The sequence below is a fragment of the Phragmites australis genome, chromosome 7, assembly GCF_958298935.1.
Source record: "Phragmites australis chromosome 7, lpPhrAust1.1, whole genome shotgun sequence".
NCBI lineage: Eukaryota > Viridiplantae > Streptophyta > Magnoliopsida > Poales > Poaceae > Phragmites > Phragmites australis.
The window spans coordinates 3,808,520-3,828,721 of NC_084927.1; the positions used below are offsets into that span (position 1 = coordinate 3,808,520).

The window sequence follows — 20,202 nt, forward strand, 5'->3', positions numbered from 1 at the left end:
AACAACACGGAGATGCTCAGAATGTTCTTCTTCAGTCTTAGAGTATATAAGAATGTCGTATAAGAGAAAAATGTCCTTTTAACTACAAATTCTATTCTTTTCTCTCCCAAATTTCCTTCTCTTATCCAAATAATTTTAAACAAATTGCTTTATAGTTACAAAACAAAATCACACAAAATTAAACAAAAATGCTTAAGAAACATATTTATGCTTAATTATGTAATTATGGATTTTGGGACGTGACATGACTAAAGCTTCGAAGTGAAGACGGCGCACAAGTGACCGGAAAAGAGGTTAGTGGTGAGACCTCGTCTTGGTGGCTTTGTGACTCATCGTGCTTAAGGCCTTGTTCTGGTGACTTGGTAGCTCAAGAGCCGTGACCGAAAAAGACTTGACGACCGGGAGCATATTCTTTGTGAAGCTCCAACATGGACTAGGGGTAGCTTGTGTGCCACCAATACTACGGGATAAAAATCATTTGTGTTGAGTTTGTCTCTGTACCTTATTTATGTTTCTGCATTTACATACTTGCAATTTACCTTGCTAGAGTAGGTTGCAATCCTTTTGAGCGGTAGAGTAGACGCACTAGATAAATCTAGAGCATATTTAGATAGAAATTGAGATAGATTTATCTTGTGAAGTTTTTGAAGCCATTAATTTTTAAGTGTCCTAATTTACCCCCTCTTAAAACGTCACCGTTCCAGACATAGGTCCTAGAAAATCATTTGTGTCACTTCTTCCACTTTCACTTTCTGTGTTAGTGCAGGCGCGTAGCCGCGCAAGCTCAATTTTACTGTGCAAAATGAGATGAATGAAATAGACTCCGCCCTAGCTCAAGTTTTGTCCCAGACATGGAGTACATTGTTTTGTAAAACCACGATGAATAGTTGAAATGGAGTAAGTTGGTATAAGTTATGTTTGTTTCTAAACAATATGTCCAAGATAGCCATGAATGGAAAAGAGTTATGAGTAAAATAAAAAGTTAAGAAACTTATAACATCTCTAATCATGCATGTCAGATAACCTTAAACGGTCTATATTAGATTTTTGTCTGTACGGAGACGAGAGCAACAAGTAGAGATAAAAGTTAAGAGTACTAACTATTAGAAAGTATACTCATTTAATTCATTGATCTGACAGTATAGTGCATGTGATCTTATATTAATTTTATAGATAATGTTACATTTAAATCATTAGGAAGGTTTGTCTATAATATTATCTACTGATAACATATACAAATTGATCTGATAGTATAGTGCATGTGACCTTATATTAATTTTATAGATAATGTTACATTTAAATTATTAGGTAGGTTTGTCTATAATATTATCTATTGATAATATATATAACTCTTATAGATGGTAGCTATCTATATTATCAAAGATATTCTTACTGTGACATATGTGTTTACATATTTCTAGTGGTTGATGCAATTAATTACCTCTTGGCAGCATAAAACCCCCGGTGACTCAAAACCACACGGCATGACATACAAAAAAAGCTCATTTTTCTTTCCTAGCTCACTTGCAGCAAGAAAAGCCCGCGAAAAGAGGTAGAAAGTCTGTGATCTCTTGCAACAACAGACGTGGCATATTATAAAATGCCAAGAATCAAAAGCAATAAAACTGAAAAGAAGCAGAAAGTCAGAAAAAAGAGGAAAAAGAAGAAGAGGTGACCCAAACTTGTTAACATGCAAGAGAAAAAATGGTAAAAAAAAGAGTAAAAAAACAAGGCACAAGAAAAAGGAGGAAACGGTAGTTTGGAGAGCCAAACCAACACTCGGTTGCGAACAAATTACAATACTGCCCTCCACGGTATGGGCGTGGATCCCGCATGTCAGTCACACGGTGCAGGCTGATCTTCCCTCCATTGTTTTTCGCATTACCCCCATGGGGTTCTTGAGGCGCTGCATAAACAGCCCCCGGATCCTGTTGGGCCCACCTGGCAGTGAGCTTCCTGATATAGAACTATTGTAAAAAATAATGACATTTTAGGAAGTGAGTTTTCTAACTTCGTGAATTTAGATTGGGCATATTCGTCTTGAATAGTATCTTCATTAAATTATAGTTTTACTAAGTTATAGGAATTATTACAATTTAAATGGTTGCGTTTTGAAGACTGGTGTGCAAATCATCACATTACAACACGAACTGCACCAGGGTGGGGTGCTGCTTGATCAGGCCCACAGTGAAACGGGCACCTTAAGTTCACTGACCACTGTCTTGAAATTTTCAAAATCTTTCGTTTGTTTTAAGCTGTGTTTTTGAGCCGTCCTTAACCTAATAGTGATGCCACTCTGCAGGGGTTCTTGTCAAATGCGAGGGCTTACTGGGTGACCAGGTCCTTGATTGCCTGCGATGTCAGTGATCAAGAAACGTCCCTCTGCTTATATGGAAGCAGAAGCACGACCATGAGCATGCCGGATGGGGTTATTGAAGGCAGGCGCAATCGATGGGCGCCTTTGAAACTCTTTTCGACAATTGGTTATGATAGTGCCAGCCTATTGCATGTCACAAATTCTTGCTGATTTGGTAGGTTATGATTTCAAAGTTGATCTGCAGCCAGAACATGCTGCGCTTCCAGCCACTGTACGAGTATCACTGATCTCTTGCAATCATCTTTTGTGCTGCAGTGCATATTTTGTTTGCCCATCTTTGTACTTTATGAAAAAATAGTATTCTAATGTTTGAGTACCATTTCACATGCTTCAGGTGTCCCAAAAGTTCCCTTTTATCAGCTCTTATAGAGCCTTCATAATTCCCAGCTCCGTTGATGTTGTCAGTCTTGTGAAATGCCAACTTGCCGTTGCTTCATTTGACAGTAATCTTTACACTAGGCTGCCTTTGCTTAAAGAGCTTTTGCTAAAAGTTTCATGAGGATAATATCTACTGTTACAAGCAGCTCACGGGAAAAGCCAAGATGTTACCGGATTGCGACTACCTGGTGTATTGGATGACATGTTTGCCTATACTGGACCGCTTGGTGCAGTTTTCAGTGAGGAAGCCACGAGCCTGTACCTTCGGGCTCCTACAGCACAGGTCTGGATTCTGAAAGGTGTCTGGTCTCTTAGGTATTATCACTAGTCCCCTTTTTTTCCCCACTTGTATGAAAAAATGTCTTCAATATTGCTGCAGGATTTGAGTGTATGCTTCTATGATGGTCCAGAGGGGACTTTACTGGAGACAGTCCAACTCAATGAGTCAAATGGTGTTTGGAGTGTTACTGGACCAAGACACTGGGAGAACCGGTACTATCTGTATGAAGTCACGGTGTATCATCAAGCCACATCACAAGTTGAAAAAAGTTTAGCTGATGATCCGAATGCTAGAGGCTACATGCATTTTTATTAGTTCTTAATGATACATAGAGAAAGTGGAAGACATTAATGTTTTGTCATTTTGACCAGGCTTTTTGCAAATGGCACACGGACTTGGTTGGTTGACATTAATAGTGAAACATTGAAGCCACCTTCCTCGGACAAATTGGCGGATGAAAAGCCAAAGCCTGATTCCTTCTCTGACATAAGCATATATCAATTGCATATTCGTGATTTCAGGTGAACTCTGCTATGTGTCTGTATTTGATGGGATTTAAGCATGTTCATTTATAGAAACTTTAGCTCTCCGTTTCCTGTTAATTTTTAACTGCAGTGCCCATGATAGCAGAGTGGACTGTCACTCTCAAGGAGGCTTCTGTGCATTTACATGCCTAGCTCAGTAATTCGTTTTTTTCTCAACATTGTGAAGATCACTTGGTGGTACAAGGACAAAAGGGTGTACTTTCTGAAACCGTAAGGTGCAAGAGGGGGTTTCTGGGGTGGAGGTTGTACTCCACTTATGTACGGCAGTGAAACCTCAGCGGGTCAACACTTGTTGAGAGAGGCATTGGAAAGGCTTTGCGGTGAAATCCTAACCGCACACATCAGAAGTGTGTAAGTGTTTGATCGATATGGGCAAAAAGGAGGACACATCTTGTGGGTGAAGCGTACGACCTCTGCAGAGTGAAAACTGATATATCAGCCGTGCTCATAGTTATGAGTGGCATGGACTCCTAATATGATTAGTCGGGTGATTCTTGGGTGTTTTCTGGGTTGGTTTTGGGTTGGATTTGGTGGATCACGGTGGTGGGAACTGTGATTTCAGTTAGTTTTGTTTAGAGGTGGTTGGAACCTCGGTTGTAGAGCAAGGTGGTTGGAACCTTGGCTCTTGTCTTAAAGAAATCATTCACATAGAAGTAGGTTGCATTTATAACCATTTTACTAATAAAATAGTGTTTATACCAATAAACTTTTGAGTTAAGCTTATCTTGACTTTTGGCCCACATGTTATAATTTTTCCACACTTGCTGAGTATTCTATATACTCACGCTTACTCTCTCCTTAATAATCTTGTTGCTGCTTAGAAGGTGAAAACTACGAGGACTTTCTAAAAGATAGAGCTGGGTCCTAGGCAGACGACTTTTCGGTCGACTACCTGTGGAGTTGGGCGCCGCGCTAAGTTTATTTTACGTTGTTTTGTTATCTTCTTTTAGACCCTTGAGTTATTGATGTAATAAAATACGTTGTAATAATGGATATTGTGTCTGCTACTCACTTATGACGTCACTACGTGTATGTAATTTGATCCTGGCATACATGTAGTTTACATTCGATTTAGTTTTAAAATCGGGTGTGACAGAAATGGTATCAAACCCATATCGACCGTAGGACACAAGCCTATTTAGAAATGGTTGCGTGTTAAGGGTTTAAATTATGAAAACTATATTTGCAAAATTTTGTTTACCCTTGTGCTTCTTTCTATTGTTTTATTGAAAATATTAACACTCTCCTGTTTTCAACCTGTAGATAGCCCGTACCAGGTAGACTGCTCGCAAGGCCACCAACGGCTACATTTCTCCCCGCGCCCTTGCCACCTTTGCACCTAACACTTCAGCTGTACCCAACCGTGTCGTCACTGTTCCCCAACATGAAGGCAAGAAGTTGTACCACTCTGAGGGATTGGATGCAGGGAAGGCGCCGATGATGCTGGTGAGATGTTGCAGCATTTGGGGTACACCAAGGCGCCAGCGTACAGTCTTTGTCAGCCTCGTCCAGGACGTGAGGAGTGGACTGTTAATGTGTGCATCTACGGTTCTCCAGAAGGCAACGACAATTATGAGATCGTGGGAATTCACAAGGCAATGACAGTCCGTGCAAGCTTCAAAACAGGGATTCGAAACGCAGCGAGGCAGGCACTGGCTCGCGTCTGTGAGCGCAATAGGAGCACCTCGAGAGCGACTTCCTACGACTACTTTCCCCGTCGGGAGCGTGGGATTAGGGACTTCAAGGTGAAGTCAACCATGCACGAGGAGAATGGTGTAGTTCGTGAGCAGGTGCTACTGGCTATAACACTGCACGAGGACATGGATGAGGCTTTGGATGAGCTTCAGGACACATGCAAACGCCTTCTTTTTTTTTGGTAATTAAGTGTGTCCCACTTTGTGCTTGAGAACCCTCTTGGTTGATGAATACAGATGAGAGCAAAATCTGCTCTGCAAAGCCTTACAACGGATGAACAATGGTTCAAAGATATACTTGTAAGGGCTGAGATTGCTCATTTTCAAAGCAACCAGTTTTCATTGTACCAGCATGCATTATCTATGTATCTGAACTGATAAGGACATTGACATCGCGACAGGTATGGTGAAGGATTGGACTTTGGTGAAGTTGCACAAAATAAACGTGGAATAAATGCATTGCAACTTAATATGAGTGGCACAGGGATTGGCAGGGAAGTCTGAATTTGAACCAACTCACCATGTGAACTGAGCGCCTTTCAGCAACTACCTGCAACATTTCCTCGAAGATATTTACTTTTAAATTAACTAGTTGTTCTTATTGAACATACAGAACAAATCTTCAACCTATAATTCTTTTTTACTATCAACAAGTAAAATTGAAGGAAATTTAAAGTCTCGACACTCATATCTTGCTAGAACTTTGCTCCAACATAAAAAAAGAACACCAGATTGCAATTTTGTTCTAGTAAATAGCCAGTGTTTGAAGTTTCCTGTTGGTGTTTGTTGGGCATGTACTTTCCATTTTTCTATACGGTGTAATAATATACAATACTACGATATTCGCAGTTTCAATGATAGAATCCGTGATGCTATTAATGGGGGTAATCCATTTAGTAATCCGCTACAGCAAGGCTTTTCTACTGGTCTGTTCTTAGAGGTAATCTTGATGCCCTTTGTACTGCTACTTTCCTGGAAATGACTGTTAGTGTGTTACCTTTTAGTAACAAGCTGCTTGCTTCTTATTTTCTAAAGACCATTGCAGTTAATGGCATGGTTTTCTTAAATACATTATTTGGATCTAAATTTGTTCTGAGGTACATTAGTTGACTTGAGGAATAATTCACAATCTCACAACTAGATCCACTTGACATGGATCCTAAATGGTATTCCTTAAGTTAGTGGTCAATCTTGACTCCAGAAGTTGTGCAAATCTCATAGTAATGTCATTTTCTGAAACTTGAAAGATCTCCATTTTCCACTTATCAATGATTTGGCTGTAGCCACCTGCCTATGAATTGATGTTCTGTCATTAGGCATTTGTACCATGTATTATACAACTTTATCCAGTTATAAGCTTTGTGTTAGTCTTTGCCAGTTTTGTCTCATGGCTTGAAGATGCATCCATCAGGTAAAGGGTATTTTAGAGATTGGCTGAACTAGTTAACTAACTACTATCTTATGTGTCCTCGTTGGGAACTGAAAATCTTCTATACCTTGGGCTCTCAATTGGAGCTGTGATACATTTTACTTAATCATATTTGAAATCTTTCTAGATTAGCTCCAAAAATTTAAATGTGTTTATGATTTGGTTTATGTCCTTTTGTGTAGCCAAATGGATATTACCAGGGTAACGAAACAGATACCAGGCTAGCACTTGGTACATATGCTGACCACATACAGGTTGTCTATCAATATTCATTTCCTTCTAAAAAGTTTTTGCACACTGGTTGAATTTCAACTTGTTATTGTCCTATCTACCAATTTATTGGGAAATGCATTCTGTTGACTTGTTTTGCCTTGTTGCAAAGAATATATGAATAGCTATTGTTAGTGGATGCCCATTAGAAAATTAGTGAATCAATGTTATCCATATTTGCAACATATTTTACTGTTTTTGACTATCTGTTGCATGGTGAGCATTATTCAGGTGGTCATGAACATTTGGTTTCATCATAGAATACATTGTTAAATATGTCTTATGCATCTCTGTTAAAAAATCTAAGCAATTTACAGCTTAGCAATCACTTGGATACAATTCACGAAAACAGTGTATTGGTCACAATTGGAGTTCCTCGTTACGATAGTCAAGTAGAATTGTTAACACTATGGATGGGGATAAAAAGAGAAAGATGAATGGAATTAATCAGTTACTAATTTAGACAAATGTGTGCAACTAGGTCAGCTGTAATTAGTATGAAGCAAATCGTCGGCGGATGCCAAATTTCAAGGTGAAAGAGAAATAAAAAGGCACTCTTTATCTCAACACAAAATTGTACTACTGAGTAGGAGTAGCTATTGCTGTAAGTTGTAATGGACATTCACCACTACAATTCTGGAAGATACTCTTGCAGCAAAAGAGACAGTTTAAATAGTCAGCATATGAGTTGTCGCGGTGGACCTATTGTGGAGCTTTCTTCCTATGTGCCTGGGGTGTAATAATTAATTTGTGCTTGTCAAGTTTGCCATGCAGGAGCTGTACTGGAAAAATGAGCATGTCCTCGTATTGATTTATGTTTCGTTTGCAGATCGGACTATCTGGTAATCTGAGGGACTATGTACTAATATCTCATACTGGGGAAGCTAAGAAGGGATCAGAAATTTGCACTTTTGATGGATCACCAGTTGTCTATACTTCGTCCCCAATAGAAACAGTATAGTTTTGAACTTTACAAAATAAGTTATCCTTGTTAAAGTATCAATGCTCACAGGAGTAGCATAACATGTTTTCTCATTTGTATGCTTTCTGTGCATAGGAGGACAATTTTTTTCTGTTTCACTTCATTAAATTCTGCTACAAACCATTTACTCAAATGTACCACTGTTTCTGTACATTTCAGATCAACGATGCTTCTGCTCATGACACAAGGCACAAGCATAACTGCATTTCCGGAAATATTTATCTATGTATCAAGTAAAACTTATCAATGTTATGCACCACGGGAGCTATTTTATTGGCACTGGGATACAAATATATGTTAACTAACAGCTTGTAGTTGGAAATGAATGATTGGCTGAAACCTAGTGTAAAAAACAATCCTCCTGCAACATTTTGGTTGCAACTCTGCACCATATGTTCAGCAAAGAACTAGCAGCAAGCAACTGGGACAAGAAAACTCAAACGTTTTGTTAGTGAGATATTTGATCTCTTGCGGTTTCTTCATAACCGATTGTATCCCTATCTTGTTTCAGCAAAGGGTTCACTTTCACAACACAGAGCCCTCCTTAGTCCCAGGAGTTATTGCCATGAGCATTGATGATGCACGAATTGGTGGACATGGGATGGCTCAATTAGACAAGAACTAAGTAGCGTTAGTGTAATTAGATTGCTGTATTGTGCAACATACAATTTTGTATCAGTTGAAAAATTGAAAATCAGTTGCAGTCTTTTGTTCTCTGCACTTCCATATCTGGTAAAAAATCTTTTGATGTTATCTACAGTAGCTAATGGCATATCACCTTCTGCAGCTTCTGTCATACCGTTACTGTCTTCAATGTATGTCCATACGAAGTATCTATAGAAATCCCTGCTCTTGCATCAATGGGGCTTGAATTGCATCCTGTGCAGGTAACTAAATGTTTCTCTTGTTTTAGTTGCACCGATCATTCTGTCAACAATATCCAGTTCGGGCAGCATCGTTGGTTAAGCATTGTACCTTTGAGTCCAGTGCTTCACATTTACTATTGTACTTAGGGATTCAATGAAAAAACATTTTGTCTTTGTCCTATGTTTGGCAGTGCTTGCATTCTTGGATTAAACTTTACACATCTTTTGTAAGTCTCTGTCAATGCTGAACATGTCGTTCAATCTGCACATTCTCTATGGAATAACCCTGATTTATGAGGAAAGATGTAACTTTGTAGTTCAGAGTTTCGGTCTCATAAAAACCAACGAATCATCAATCTGGTGTGGTAGAACTGGCCAACTGAGAGATAATGTGAATATCTGACGGCTATTATGAATTGTTTCAGGTGAGTTCATCAGATGCTTTAGTCAGGCAGTCTTCATACCAGGCCGCCACTGGCCAATTCACCATGCCCAGAAGAACAACAGCGGTGTTCATTGAACCCAGGATCAGATGCCTTTCGCGAACAATTGCATTTTGGCTTCAAAGAAATCTGAATGAAGATTAAGAGAGAAGACCCTTGCATTGTAGCATATAGCTAAAGAAATAGATAGAAGAATAAGAGGCTGTCTTGGCTAGTTTATATATATAAAAAATAAAGTGCCCAAATCGGCAAGGTTTGGTTTTGTCATATATATAGTGCTGATTATCGAAACTGAAAAACATATTGTATGTTTTATTATATTGTATGGTTTGCAAAATAAATAAATAAATAGATGATGGAAGTGTAGCATCTTCCAAGATGCCAAAGGTACAAATGAATAAATTGCATTTCATGGTATGGTCGAACCACCTTCTTTTCATGAATATTTGAATATATTAAATATATAAATTCATGTGTGTGCTACCTTGTGAATCATATTATGGTTGAAGCACCACAGGTTATTTCTGTAGGAATTTTGCAGGAAACATCTAGTCTGGAGATGGCGTTTCCTACAAAACTCCTACGAGATTCCTTCTTCCAAACGGATTATACTGTATCTCTCACTACTCTTTATTAAAAACAAAATATTTAAGGAACCACCAAGAATCATAATCTCATCCGCTTGTGACCATCTCCTTCACAAGATTATCACGGCATCAAGTCCCAGGGCAGAAGGTGACGTCATAGCTGGAGGCGCCGGAGCATGTGAAGGTGCTGCTTGCGTCGTCGTAGGCGTAGCTGTACGCCGCCGGGCAGGCGCTCTTGAAGACCTGCGAGTAGTTGGTCGGCCCGCACGCCGCCGGCGTACCGTACTGGCCGGTGCAGCAGTAGCGCGCAGTGCCGTACGCGTTGCACGCGCTCTGGCACGCGATGACGCCGCTGCCACCGCCGGACGCGGCCACGACGCGGAGGTCCGAGGGGCACATCGCGTTCACGTCGCCCGCGCACGCCGCGGGGAGGCAGTCCCCGCCGCCGCCCGAGGGCGCCACGCGCACCGGCACGTTGAACCCGTCGACGAGGCTGACGTCGTAGAAGTCCTGGCCGCCGCTGCCGGGCGCGGCGAGCGTGACCTCGACGAGCGAGACCGGGGCCGCCGGCCCGCGGCCGTCGCAGGCGACGTCGCCCGTGCCACAGTCGGCCGTGGCGCAGGAGAAGCGGCCGGTGGCGGAGTCGACCGCGCAGCCCGTGCGCGCCCAGAACGTGCCGGACCAGCTCCCAGAGGACGGGGCGGCGAGGCGGGACGTGGAAGATGGCGGAAGGTAGAAGCCGGAGAGCGCGAGCGGCGGCGAGCTGGCGCCATGGAGAGCGCCCACCCACACCGGGTGCTGGCAGGCATTGGTGAAGCTGAACGACGACGCGCCCTCCGCGCCCAGAGCTGCAGATCCATCGCAGCACATTTACGAGACGTACGTATATTCACATGCATGCATGCGGTATGAAAACATGCAAGGATTAAACGTACAGAAAAGCAAGCTGAAGAAAACTCAATCTTAATCGAGTTTCATGCACGGACCCGAGCTAATTAATTATGAAATCATGTTCTTTGCGACAATGTCGAATTAAACAAAGTGAAAACATGGACGAACACATAACAATGAGCAAAAACTTGTGCGGATCGAAAGAAGAACTCCACACCTCCGAAGAGAAGCCGGAGAATCACGAGAATGACAGCTCCATTGCCGGCGGCGAAATGGCGTCCGAGAAGAAGGCGAGCGACTGCCATGGCAGAGAGCAATTAAGCACAAGAACCCTAGATCTCACAAGTTACAAGTCCCGAGCACAAGCAACACCTCCTATATTTATATGTATACATATAGCAAGTAAATCGACAATTAAGCAAGGAAGTGTAAATCAATAATTAAGCAAGAAAGTACATGAGCCCTAGGTGGTTGTAGGTAGCTAGGCAGATACTAGATAGATAGGCGGATAGATGATGATGCGTGGAGGAGAGGAAAAGGAAAAAGGAAACAGATCGAGAAAAAGGGGTTGCCTTTTCGGCGAATTTATTTTGGTTCCTCACGCTTCGCAAGGGCCATGACCATCTAGCTGTTGCAACAGAAAAAAGGCGACCCAGAAGTAATTGGCATCACGTACGTACGTACTATCAGGCATCAGTTCACTTGCACCGACATACTATATACTCGATCGGTAGGTCTGCCTCTTTTCGATTCGGTACTCTCCTTTCTGGATAATGGAAAAACAAATATCCCAGCATGGATACATGTAGTCATTTATTATTACAAAGTTGTAGTTATAGACTAAGAGGTAGAAAGTTTTCAAAATAAACATTCACCGTAACAAATAAAATGATAGACTTCTCAACAACAACAAATACGGTTGTTGTCACTCATGATTGGCGAAGATTTGCATCACTTTGGGACATACTTTTTTTTTGGCGAAAAACCTGTGATTTGATTCGCACAATACATGTATATAACCATTAGTTGGGTCAGAATAGCACCATTTGAGCCTAAGTTCGCAATATAGCCCACGTAATGACATAATACCGAGTTTTTTTATATATATATTTTGATTAAAAATTTAAATAAATAGATTCCTCGTGAAAAAAACTTGCAAAATTAGGCGCCTGCAGGTCTCTGAGAGGGCTGCAACCCTCTGAGAAGACGATTAAGCCTGCTAACCGCCCCCTGGGAGGGCGGGTGGCCTAATCGCCCCCTCAGAGAGTGGCAAGGGTGCTAACCGCCCTCTCAAGAGGCGGGTAGGGTCTGGGAGGGCGGTTAGCAGCCTAGCCGCCCTCTAAGGGGGCGGTAATGGCATTTTTTGCCGAAAATTGTAAATTTTGTGTTTTCATCAAAATTTAAAATAAGAAATTTACAAAATTTGGAATTAACAAGATTGAAGAGGAGTGAAAACGGTATATTGAGGAAGCGAGAATTTGGACTAGGTTACGTAATTGTCGGAGAATAAAAAAATCAATATTTGTGAACAAATTGTATAAGTGAAGCACTCGTAGCATATTACGCGGGTATGAGGTTACGAACGGCGACTGTCGGTGATCTGGGAACCAGGGGTTCCTGAGTCCCGAGGCCAGGACAGCACAATGCCACGTGGCGCCATCCCTCGGGGACCATCCCGCTGAGGGCCGAGAAAAGGCAGTTCCGGGAGGGGTGCTTGGGGCCATGAACAGTTGGCCCCCGAGTACCCGAAGTTCCCCGAGGACACGAGAAGAAGAAGTTCTGAGAGGGGTGCTCAGGACCATGAACAGTTGGCCCCCCGAGTACCCGGAGTTCCCCGAGGACCCGAGAAGAGGCAGTTCCGGGAGGGGTGCTCCGGGCCATGAACAGTTGGCCCCCGAGTACCCGGAGTTCCCCGAGGACCCAAGAAGAGCCAGTTCCGGGAGGGGTGCTCGGGGCCATGAACAGTTGGTCCCCGAGTACCCAGAGTTCCCCGAGGACCTGAGAAGCCCCTTGCCGGTGGACCCCACAAGGGCTCAACGGTGAGGTGTCAATCGGTGGGAGGCCCGATGCTGCATTTAAGAGGGAGCGTGGCCTATCACTTCCAACCACTGCCCCCACGCCTGTCGTACTGAGTACATCAGTTCCTACCACCGCCTGGCAGGAAGGCATTGGGACATTTAATGCTACGGGTCCCACAACATCGTCTTCAGCGCACTGGCTCAAACTTGAGCGAAGAAGTGGAACACGTGGCCCAGGAGGCCCCAGCTCTTGCTGTCCTCAGCAGCAATAGTAGTCGGCCCGTACGGCGCCTCCCTACATCGGGGACAATGGTGCTGGGCCTAGCAGGGCCGCCGCCGCCACAGGCGGGCCGCCAAACCCTCACCAAGTGGCAAACGTCCCTACTATAAGATCGATGTCCGGACAGCGCCAGGCGCCGTTACGGCGTAGACTCACCTTCGGTGACGCCAGCCCTAGGAGTGCTTTGCTTGCGACACAAGCACTCCTTAGGCACTCACCTGTCCAAGCAGCGGGGGAAACACCGGAGGGCCGTTGGCTACAGGAGGTGGCTGCTTTGGTGGGCACGGCTCACCGGCAAGTACTTGCCGAAAGTTCCCGTGCCTCCTCCCACCGCGGTGCAACAAGAGCCGGACCATATTCAGGTGGTGGAAGAACCGGTCGGGGGGGGGGGGGTGGCTCCAAACGGAGTGCTGCCCCCTGGTCACAACAGGAGCTCAGGACCTCCGCTTGCACCTCAATGAGCGGAGGGCTATCGAGGATGCGCACGTCACTCTCGAGCGCCACCGGGAGTCCCGGTGCGAGGCCGGGGCAGAGGACCAAGCTTCTTCTATGCCGGCCCGCGACCGTCAGGGTTCCCCGGCGCGGCGGCGTTCACCCCCCAAGGGCACTGCTGGCACCGTGGGATATGGCACGGGCTGCCATGCATTCACCAGCGAGCTCCGCCGGGTCAACTGGCCCACGAAGTTCCGGCCAGAACTACCGGAGAAGTACGACGGGTCCATCGACCCCGTTAAGTTCCTCCAAATCTACACCACCGCCGTCCAAGTGGCGGGCGGGAATGAAAAGGTGATGGCCAACTACTTCCACGTGGCCTTGAGGGGCTCTGCCTCCTCTTGGCTTATGAACTTACCCCCAGGATCTATTTGCTCCTGGGATGATCTGTGCCACCAATTTATGACTAATTTTCAGGGAACTTTCGCGCGCCCCGGCCTGGAGTGTGACCTCCATGCTGTTAAACTGTAGGAGGGGGAGACGCTGAGGCTATTCATACAGCATTTCAGCTAGGTCCGCAACACCATTTCGCGGATCACCCCCCATGCCATCATTGTCGCCTTCCGGTAGGGCGTCCGCGATGAGCGGATGCTCGAGAAGCTAGGCACGCATGAAGTCGAGACCACCGCGGAGCTCTTCGCATTGGCCGACAAGTGCGCCAAGGCGGCGGAGGCTCGGGCGTGGCATGTCCCGCGCCCTGAGCAACCTGCTGCCAACAAAGCAGGTCCTTCCCGCTCTGACAAGTGAGAAAAGAAAAAGAGGAAGAAGCGCGATGCTGCCCTTGTCGTGCTGGCTGGCGGAGGGCGCTGCCTGCAGGCCAGCATGCCGGGCGGTTATCGACAAAAAGCCCGCTCCCGCGAGGCCCGAGCCGGGAAAATGGTGTGAAATCCACTAAACCGACTGGCACGACCTCACTGAGTGCCGGTCGGTCAAGGGTCTCGTGGAGCGGCGCCAGAAGGAGCGCGAGTAGCGCCGCAGGGGTGGCGACGACAAAGCCGCCCCCGAAAATCAAGAGCTCGGGTTTCAAGAGCCTGAGCACACCGTCGCCTTCATCGATGGAGGCGTGTACACGCCCTCCTCTTGCCGTTGCATCAAGAAAATGCGGCGTGAGGTGTGCTCGGCAACCTCGGGCGCTGCAGCCATAAGGCCCCTCAAGTGGTCGGAGACCTCGATCACCTTCAGTCAAGCGGACCACCCCACGAGTACTGTAGGGGTGGAGCGACTACCTCTGGCAGTGTCCCCCACCATCTGCAATGTGAAGGTCAGCCGAGTGCTGATCGACGGGGGCGCAGGCCTGAATCTTCTGTACCAGGAGGCATTCAAGAAGCTGCAGGTGCCTTCAAGGCGCCTAAAGCTGTCCTTCCCCTTTTATGGGGTAACGCCGGGACACACACTACCCCTCAGGCAAGTCGAGCTGCCCGTCACCTTCGGGAGCCGGGACAACTTCCGGATGGAGAACGTCGTCTTCGATGTCACGGAAGTCCCTCTCCCCTACAACGCAATCCTCGGGCGCCCAGCGCTTGCCCGGTTCATGGTGGTGACACACTACGCCTACCTCATGGTCAAGATGCCGTGCCCTGCCGGCCCCATCTCTGTGCCCACCGAGACCGGCAGCGCCGTCTCCTACGCCGAGCAGTTATACTCAGCCTTGGTCTCTGCTCAGGCTGAGGTCGAAGGATACCCAAGGGGCCCGGGACCCTCTTCATCCAAACCCCGACTCGCCGCTGACGCCTCCATCCCCACGAAGGAGGTCGTGGTGAGCGAAGACTCATCCCAGGTCATCCGAATCGGTGGTGACCTGGGTGACAAATAGGAAAGCGAGCTCGTCGCGTTCCTCCGGGCTAACGTTGACGTGTTTGCATGGCAGCCGTCAGATATGCCCGGGATCCCTAGGGAGGTGATCAAGCACCACCTTGCTGTGCGCCTAGACGCACGGCCGGTGAGGCAGAAGATCCACCGGTAGGCGCTCGAGCGCCAGGAGTTCATCCGAGAGCAAGTCAGCAAGCTCCTCGACACCAGCTTCATCCGAGAGGTCCTTCACCCGGAGTGGCTAGCAAACCCAGTCGTCGTCCCGAAGGCTAACGGCAAGCTGTGGATGTGTGTCGACTACACCGACCTTAACAAGGCTTGTCCAAAAGATCCTTTTCCTTTACCCCGCATAGACCAGATAGTCGATTCCACCGCGGGGTGTGATCTTTGGTGTTTTCTAGATGCAAATTCAGGTTATCACCAAATTCGCATGGCCAAGCAAGACGAAGAAAAAACATCTTTTATTTCCCCGGTGGGGCCTTATTGCTATGTGTCAATGCCTTTTGGTTTGCGCAATGCTGGATCCTCATTCCAGTGGGCTGTGCGCATTACCCTTAACACGTAGGTTGGTGGCAACGTCGAAGCTTATATCGACGACCTCATGGTCAAGTCCCGAGATCAGGCCACCCTGCTGGAAGATTTGGTCGAGACTTTCGATAGTCTCCGCACCACCTGCCTGAAGCTCAACCCCAAGAAGTGTGTCTTCAGTGTACCCGCGGGCAAGCTCCTCGGTTTCTTGGTTTCCAGTCGGGTAATTGAGGCCAATCCCAAGAAGATCCGGGCCATCGAGCAGATGCGTCCCCCAGCTCGGCTCAAAGAGGTCCAGTGCCTCGCTGGGTGCATGGCGGCCTTGGGGCGCTTCATCTCCAAGCTCGGGGAGCGAGGGCTCCCGCTCTTCAAATTGTTGAAGAAAATCGGTCGTTTTGACTGGACACCGGAGGCCGAGCAGGCGTTCCAAGACTTGAAGAAGTATCTCACCTCACCGCCCGTACTGGTGGCCTCCTCCGAGGGCGAACCTTTATTGCTCTACGTCTCGGCCACTCCTCAGGTCGTGAGCATGGTACTGGTGGTGGAGCATGACGAGTGCTCGGGGCAAGGTGCTGGGTCTGAGCTCACGGTCATCCCCGAGCAGCCTACAGTTCTCGGGGCCCCTCCCGACCAGGGAGTTGACTTCGTGGGAGAGTGGACGCTGGTCCCCGAGATTGACAATGAAGAATTGTCCGCATACCTCGGGCAAGACGTGCCCGGGTACTGGGTCATGCACTTTGACGGCTCCCTCATGCTGAAAGGCGCAGGGGCTGGAGTGGTGCTCACCTCTCCAACGGGTGAAGTACTCTAGTATGTCTTGCAGCTGCATTTCTGAGCTACAAACAATATGGCAGAATACAACGGCCTCATCACTGGCCTCCGAGAAGCGGTGGGTCTCGGGATCCGGCGATTGCTTGTCAAGGGTGATTACCAGCTGGTAGTCAACCAAGTATCAAAGGAGTACCAGTGCGCAGACCCGCAGACGGTGGCGTACGTGGCGGAAGTCAGGAGGCTGGAGTGGCACTTCGACGTCCTGGAGCTGCGGTATATACCTCACCGCAACAACGCTCTGGCAGATGACCTCTCCCGCCTGGCCTCCGCCTGGGCGCTCGTCCCGGTCGAAACCTTTGAAGAAAGGCTCACACGGCCATCCATCTTGCCTGCCGACCAGGATGAAGGGGAACCCTCGAGCCTAGTTGGAGGAACTCAGGCCGCACCCTCAGTGGGAGGTCCCGTCAGGGTGCCGCCGCTCGGTGAGCGCACAGCGCTGCCAGTAGTTCTCAAGAATCCTCGTGGATCGATGAGATTCGAGGGTACTTGAAAGAAAACATCCTTCCCGGGGATGATGCCTCTGCAGAGAGGATTGCACGGTAGTCCAAACGCTATGCCATAGTAGATGGGGATCTCTACCGGCGCGGCACGGACGGTGTCCTCCTGAAATGCATCACCCGGGCAGAAGGCAGTGAGCTCCGCACTGAGATCCACGAGAGCGAGTGTGGTGGCCATGCATCATTCCGCACGCTGGTTGGGAAGGCCTTTCAGCAAGGCTTCTAGTGGCCAACAGCCCTCCAGGACGCTTCCGAGCTGGTTCGGCGCTGCAGGGCGTGCCAGTTCTACACAAAGCAAATTCACCAGCCAGCTCAGGATCTTCATACTATCCCCCTGTCTTGGCCCTTCGCAGTCTGGGGGAAGGCTATGAGTACATCTACGTCGCCATCGACAAATTCACCAAGTGGCCAGAGGCGGTCCCAGTCGTCAAGGTTACCAAGAACACGGTGATCCAATTCATCCATGGTATCACAAGTCGCTTCGGCGTCCCGAACAGGATCATCAACGATAATGGCATCCAGTTCACAAGTGCCCTATTCAGGGAATACGAGGACCTTGGGATCAAGCTTTGCTTCGCCTCTGTCGCTAATCCTCGGAGCAACGGGCAAGTCGAGCACGCAAATGCCAAGATACTGAAGGGGCTCAAAACCCGGACCTACAACGTGCTAGAAAAGCATGGGAAATGGTGGATCGATGAGCTGCCTGCTGTTTTATGGGCCAACCAGACCACGCCAAGCTGGGCCACCGGGGAGACGCCTTTCTTCCTCGTCTACGGCACCGAGACGGTCCTCCCCTCTGGGCTCACACTCGGCTCCCCTCGGGTGAATGCTTACTCAGAAGGCAAACAGGAACAACGAAGACGCGATGACGTCGAGCACCTGGAGGAGCGTCGACGACGAGCCGCCGTCCGAGCTGCCAGATATCAGTAGAACCTGAGGCACTACCATCAGCGCCATGTCCGCGCCCGGTCACTCGAGGTTGGGGATCTAGTTCTCCGACGCGCCCAGACACGCGAAGGAAAGAATAAACTCTCCCCCATGTGGGAAGGCCCCTTCATCGTGGCCGGTGCCCCGCGGCAAGGCTCGTTTCAGCTGGCCACAAAGGACGGGCAACCTCTCCCAAACACGTGGAACATCGAGCATTTACGCAAGTTTTATCCATAGGTGGGCTGTCTGTGCTCAGGCCAATCAGGACAAGGGCCTTCCCCCCTGTCCAAATTGGCCGGGGGCTTCCACCAACCATGTAAGTTAGCACTTGCTATTTATTTTCATCACTTCTATATAAATCATCAATATATGCTCATATCACTCTTATTCCGAGTTTTTTTCCTCTGGAGTCCATATGTTTAATCTGCTTGGTGAGATGCTTGATTTGTGTGAGAAAAACACGCTATCTCATTTTTCCCGCCGATAAAAAGGGATCCTGGTCGGTATGCACCACGAGCAGTGATTGCTAACTTAAGTCTGTTGTGGTAGGCTGTGGTGCCCGGCTGCATGGCAGTACCTTGAGCACTACCGAGTCTCCAGGGTTCTCGGGTAATCCCACCGCTCGAACATGAGTAGTCAGGACCGCCTAGACCCCAGGGGCGGGTTATCAGTGCTCAGCCTGGTCAGTCCTACCCCAGGCACCATCGAACCATTGGACCTCTTGGTCATGTCCCTGCCTGTACACTTCGCCGGTCCAGGCATTTGAGAAGTCTCAGGTCAAAAATGAGAGCAGTCTATAATAAGTACCTCACTGACAGAGCGCACCAAGCAAAGAATCTTTGCCTATTTTCCAAGCTTACAGATAAATGCTCGAGAACCAAGCGGCCCGACCACAAGGGCCTCAGTGCCCAGGGCGCTTCTCGAGCATCTGGGGTCCTCGGGTAATCCTACCGCTCAGACATGAGTGGTCGGGACCGCCTAGGCCCTGGTTCCATTACCGGGTTTCCAATGCTCGGGTGCTAAAAGGATGCCCTGGGGGCTTAGGTGCTTTGCACGAGGGAACCCATGTTCCCGGGCGCCCCGAGCTTAGGGCATCTACCCTTTCCTGGACTAGTCGGCCGGAAGGTTGACAACTACTCGGTGAGTTACTAAAGTCATATGAATTTCCTTTCATACATACGCAATAAACTATTGTTCCCGAGTTATCCTCGGGGCTCTCGTATGCTAATCTGTTCGGCAAGGCAGTCTCCTTGCGCGCAAAACCCCGCCCTCGTGTTCACTTTTTCGGAATGACAAAAACAAACAGTAATCGGTGTACCGTACATGCGGCGATGGCTAACCTAGGTCCTTTATGGTGGCCGTGGTGCCCGGCCGGCTTGGTAGTACCCCGAGCACTACCGAGCCTCTGGGGTTCTCGGGTAATCCTACAGCTCAAACATGAGTGGTCGGGACCGCCTAGACCCTAGGGGCGGGCTGTCGGTGCTCGGCCTGGTCAGTCCTACCCCAGACACCACCAAACCGTTGGAACTCTAGGTTGCATTTCTGCCCACACGCATCTCTGGTCCATTTTTTTGAGAGGTCGCAGGGCGAAAAGCATTCACTGGTCGTGGCATTTACCGTGCCAGGTGGATTCGCCTCCCGAACAAAGAAGTTTGTGTCTGTGTCTCTTTGACTCGGCAGCCGCGCACTCGCGAGGGCTCAGGGGCTGGACGCTGGGGTGGTCCCGCTGCTCGAACATGAGTGGCCGGGGCAACCTAACCTCTCTGAGTAAGACTGCCGGGCTCGGCCCGGCCAGCGACTCTCGGGACATCAAGGAAAAACAAACAACATAAAGAACAAGTACAGAACGAAGTTCGATTCCAAGGATGGCTTCTGTTACATTGAAAGGAACCATTAAGAAGGGAATCACTCCCATATTTACAACATTCAAACAAGAACAAAAACCCTAACTTTTTACAGGCTGAGGAAGGCACGCTTCGCTGCTGCTGTCACTGCTCGGGTCCGGCTCCTGCACAAAAGATTCCGCCACCTCTGTGGCGATGTCGCGGACGGCCGCCCGGGCGGCGGCTTCCTCTGCC

At 47.8% G+C, this 20,202-nt stretch overlaps 1 protein-coding gene and 1 pseudogene across 1 annotated transcript; one reads left to right on the forward strand and one right to left on the reverse strand.

Moving 5' to 3' along the window:
* Positions 1-1,889: 1,889 nt before the first annotated feature.
* On the forward strand, positions 1,890-8,192 carry LOC133923782 (pullulanase 1, chloroplastic-like; annotated as a pseudogene).
* A 1,590-nt stretch (positions 8,193-9,782) lies between these two features.
* Positions 9,783-11,271, reverse strand: LOC133923411 (thaumatin-like protein 1b). Its single transcript, XM_062368722.1, has 2 exons — positions 10,960-11,271; positions 9,783-10,699 (listed from the first exon to the last, which is right to left on the reverse strand). The coding sequence occupies exons 1-2, from the start codon at positions 11,045-11,047 to the stop codon at positions 9,981-9,983; spliced, it is 807 nt and encodes a 268-aa protein (XP_062224706.1). The 5' UTR covers positions 11,048-11,271; the 3' UTR covers positions 9,783-9,980.
* Positions 11,272-20,202: the final 8,931 nt, after the last annotated feature.

What these genes read in the sequence shown, in the direction of transcription:
- LOC133923411 (XM_062368722.1), bottom strand. Translation starts at nt 11,047, where the DNA reads ATGGCAGTCGCTCGCCTTCTTCTCGGACGCCATTTCGCCGCCGGCAAT. An exon ending in TCTCCGGCTTCTCTTCGGAG is followed by an intron (nt 10,700 to 10,959) that starts GTGTGGAGTTCT and finishes ATGGATCTGCAG; the next exon opens with CTCTGGGCGCGGAGGGCGCG.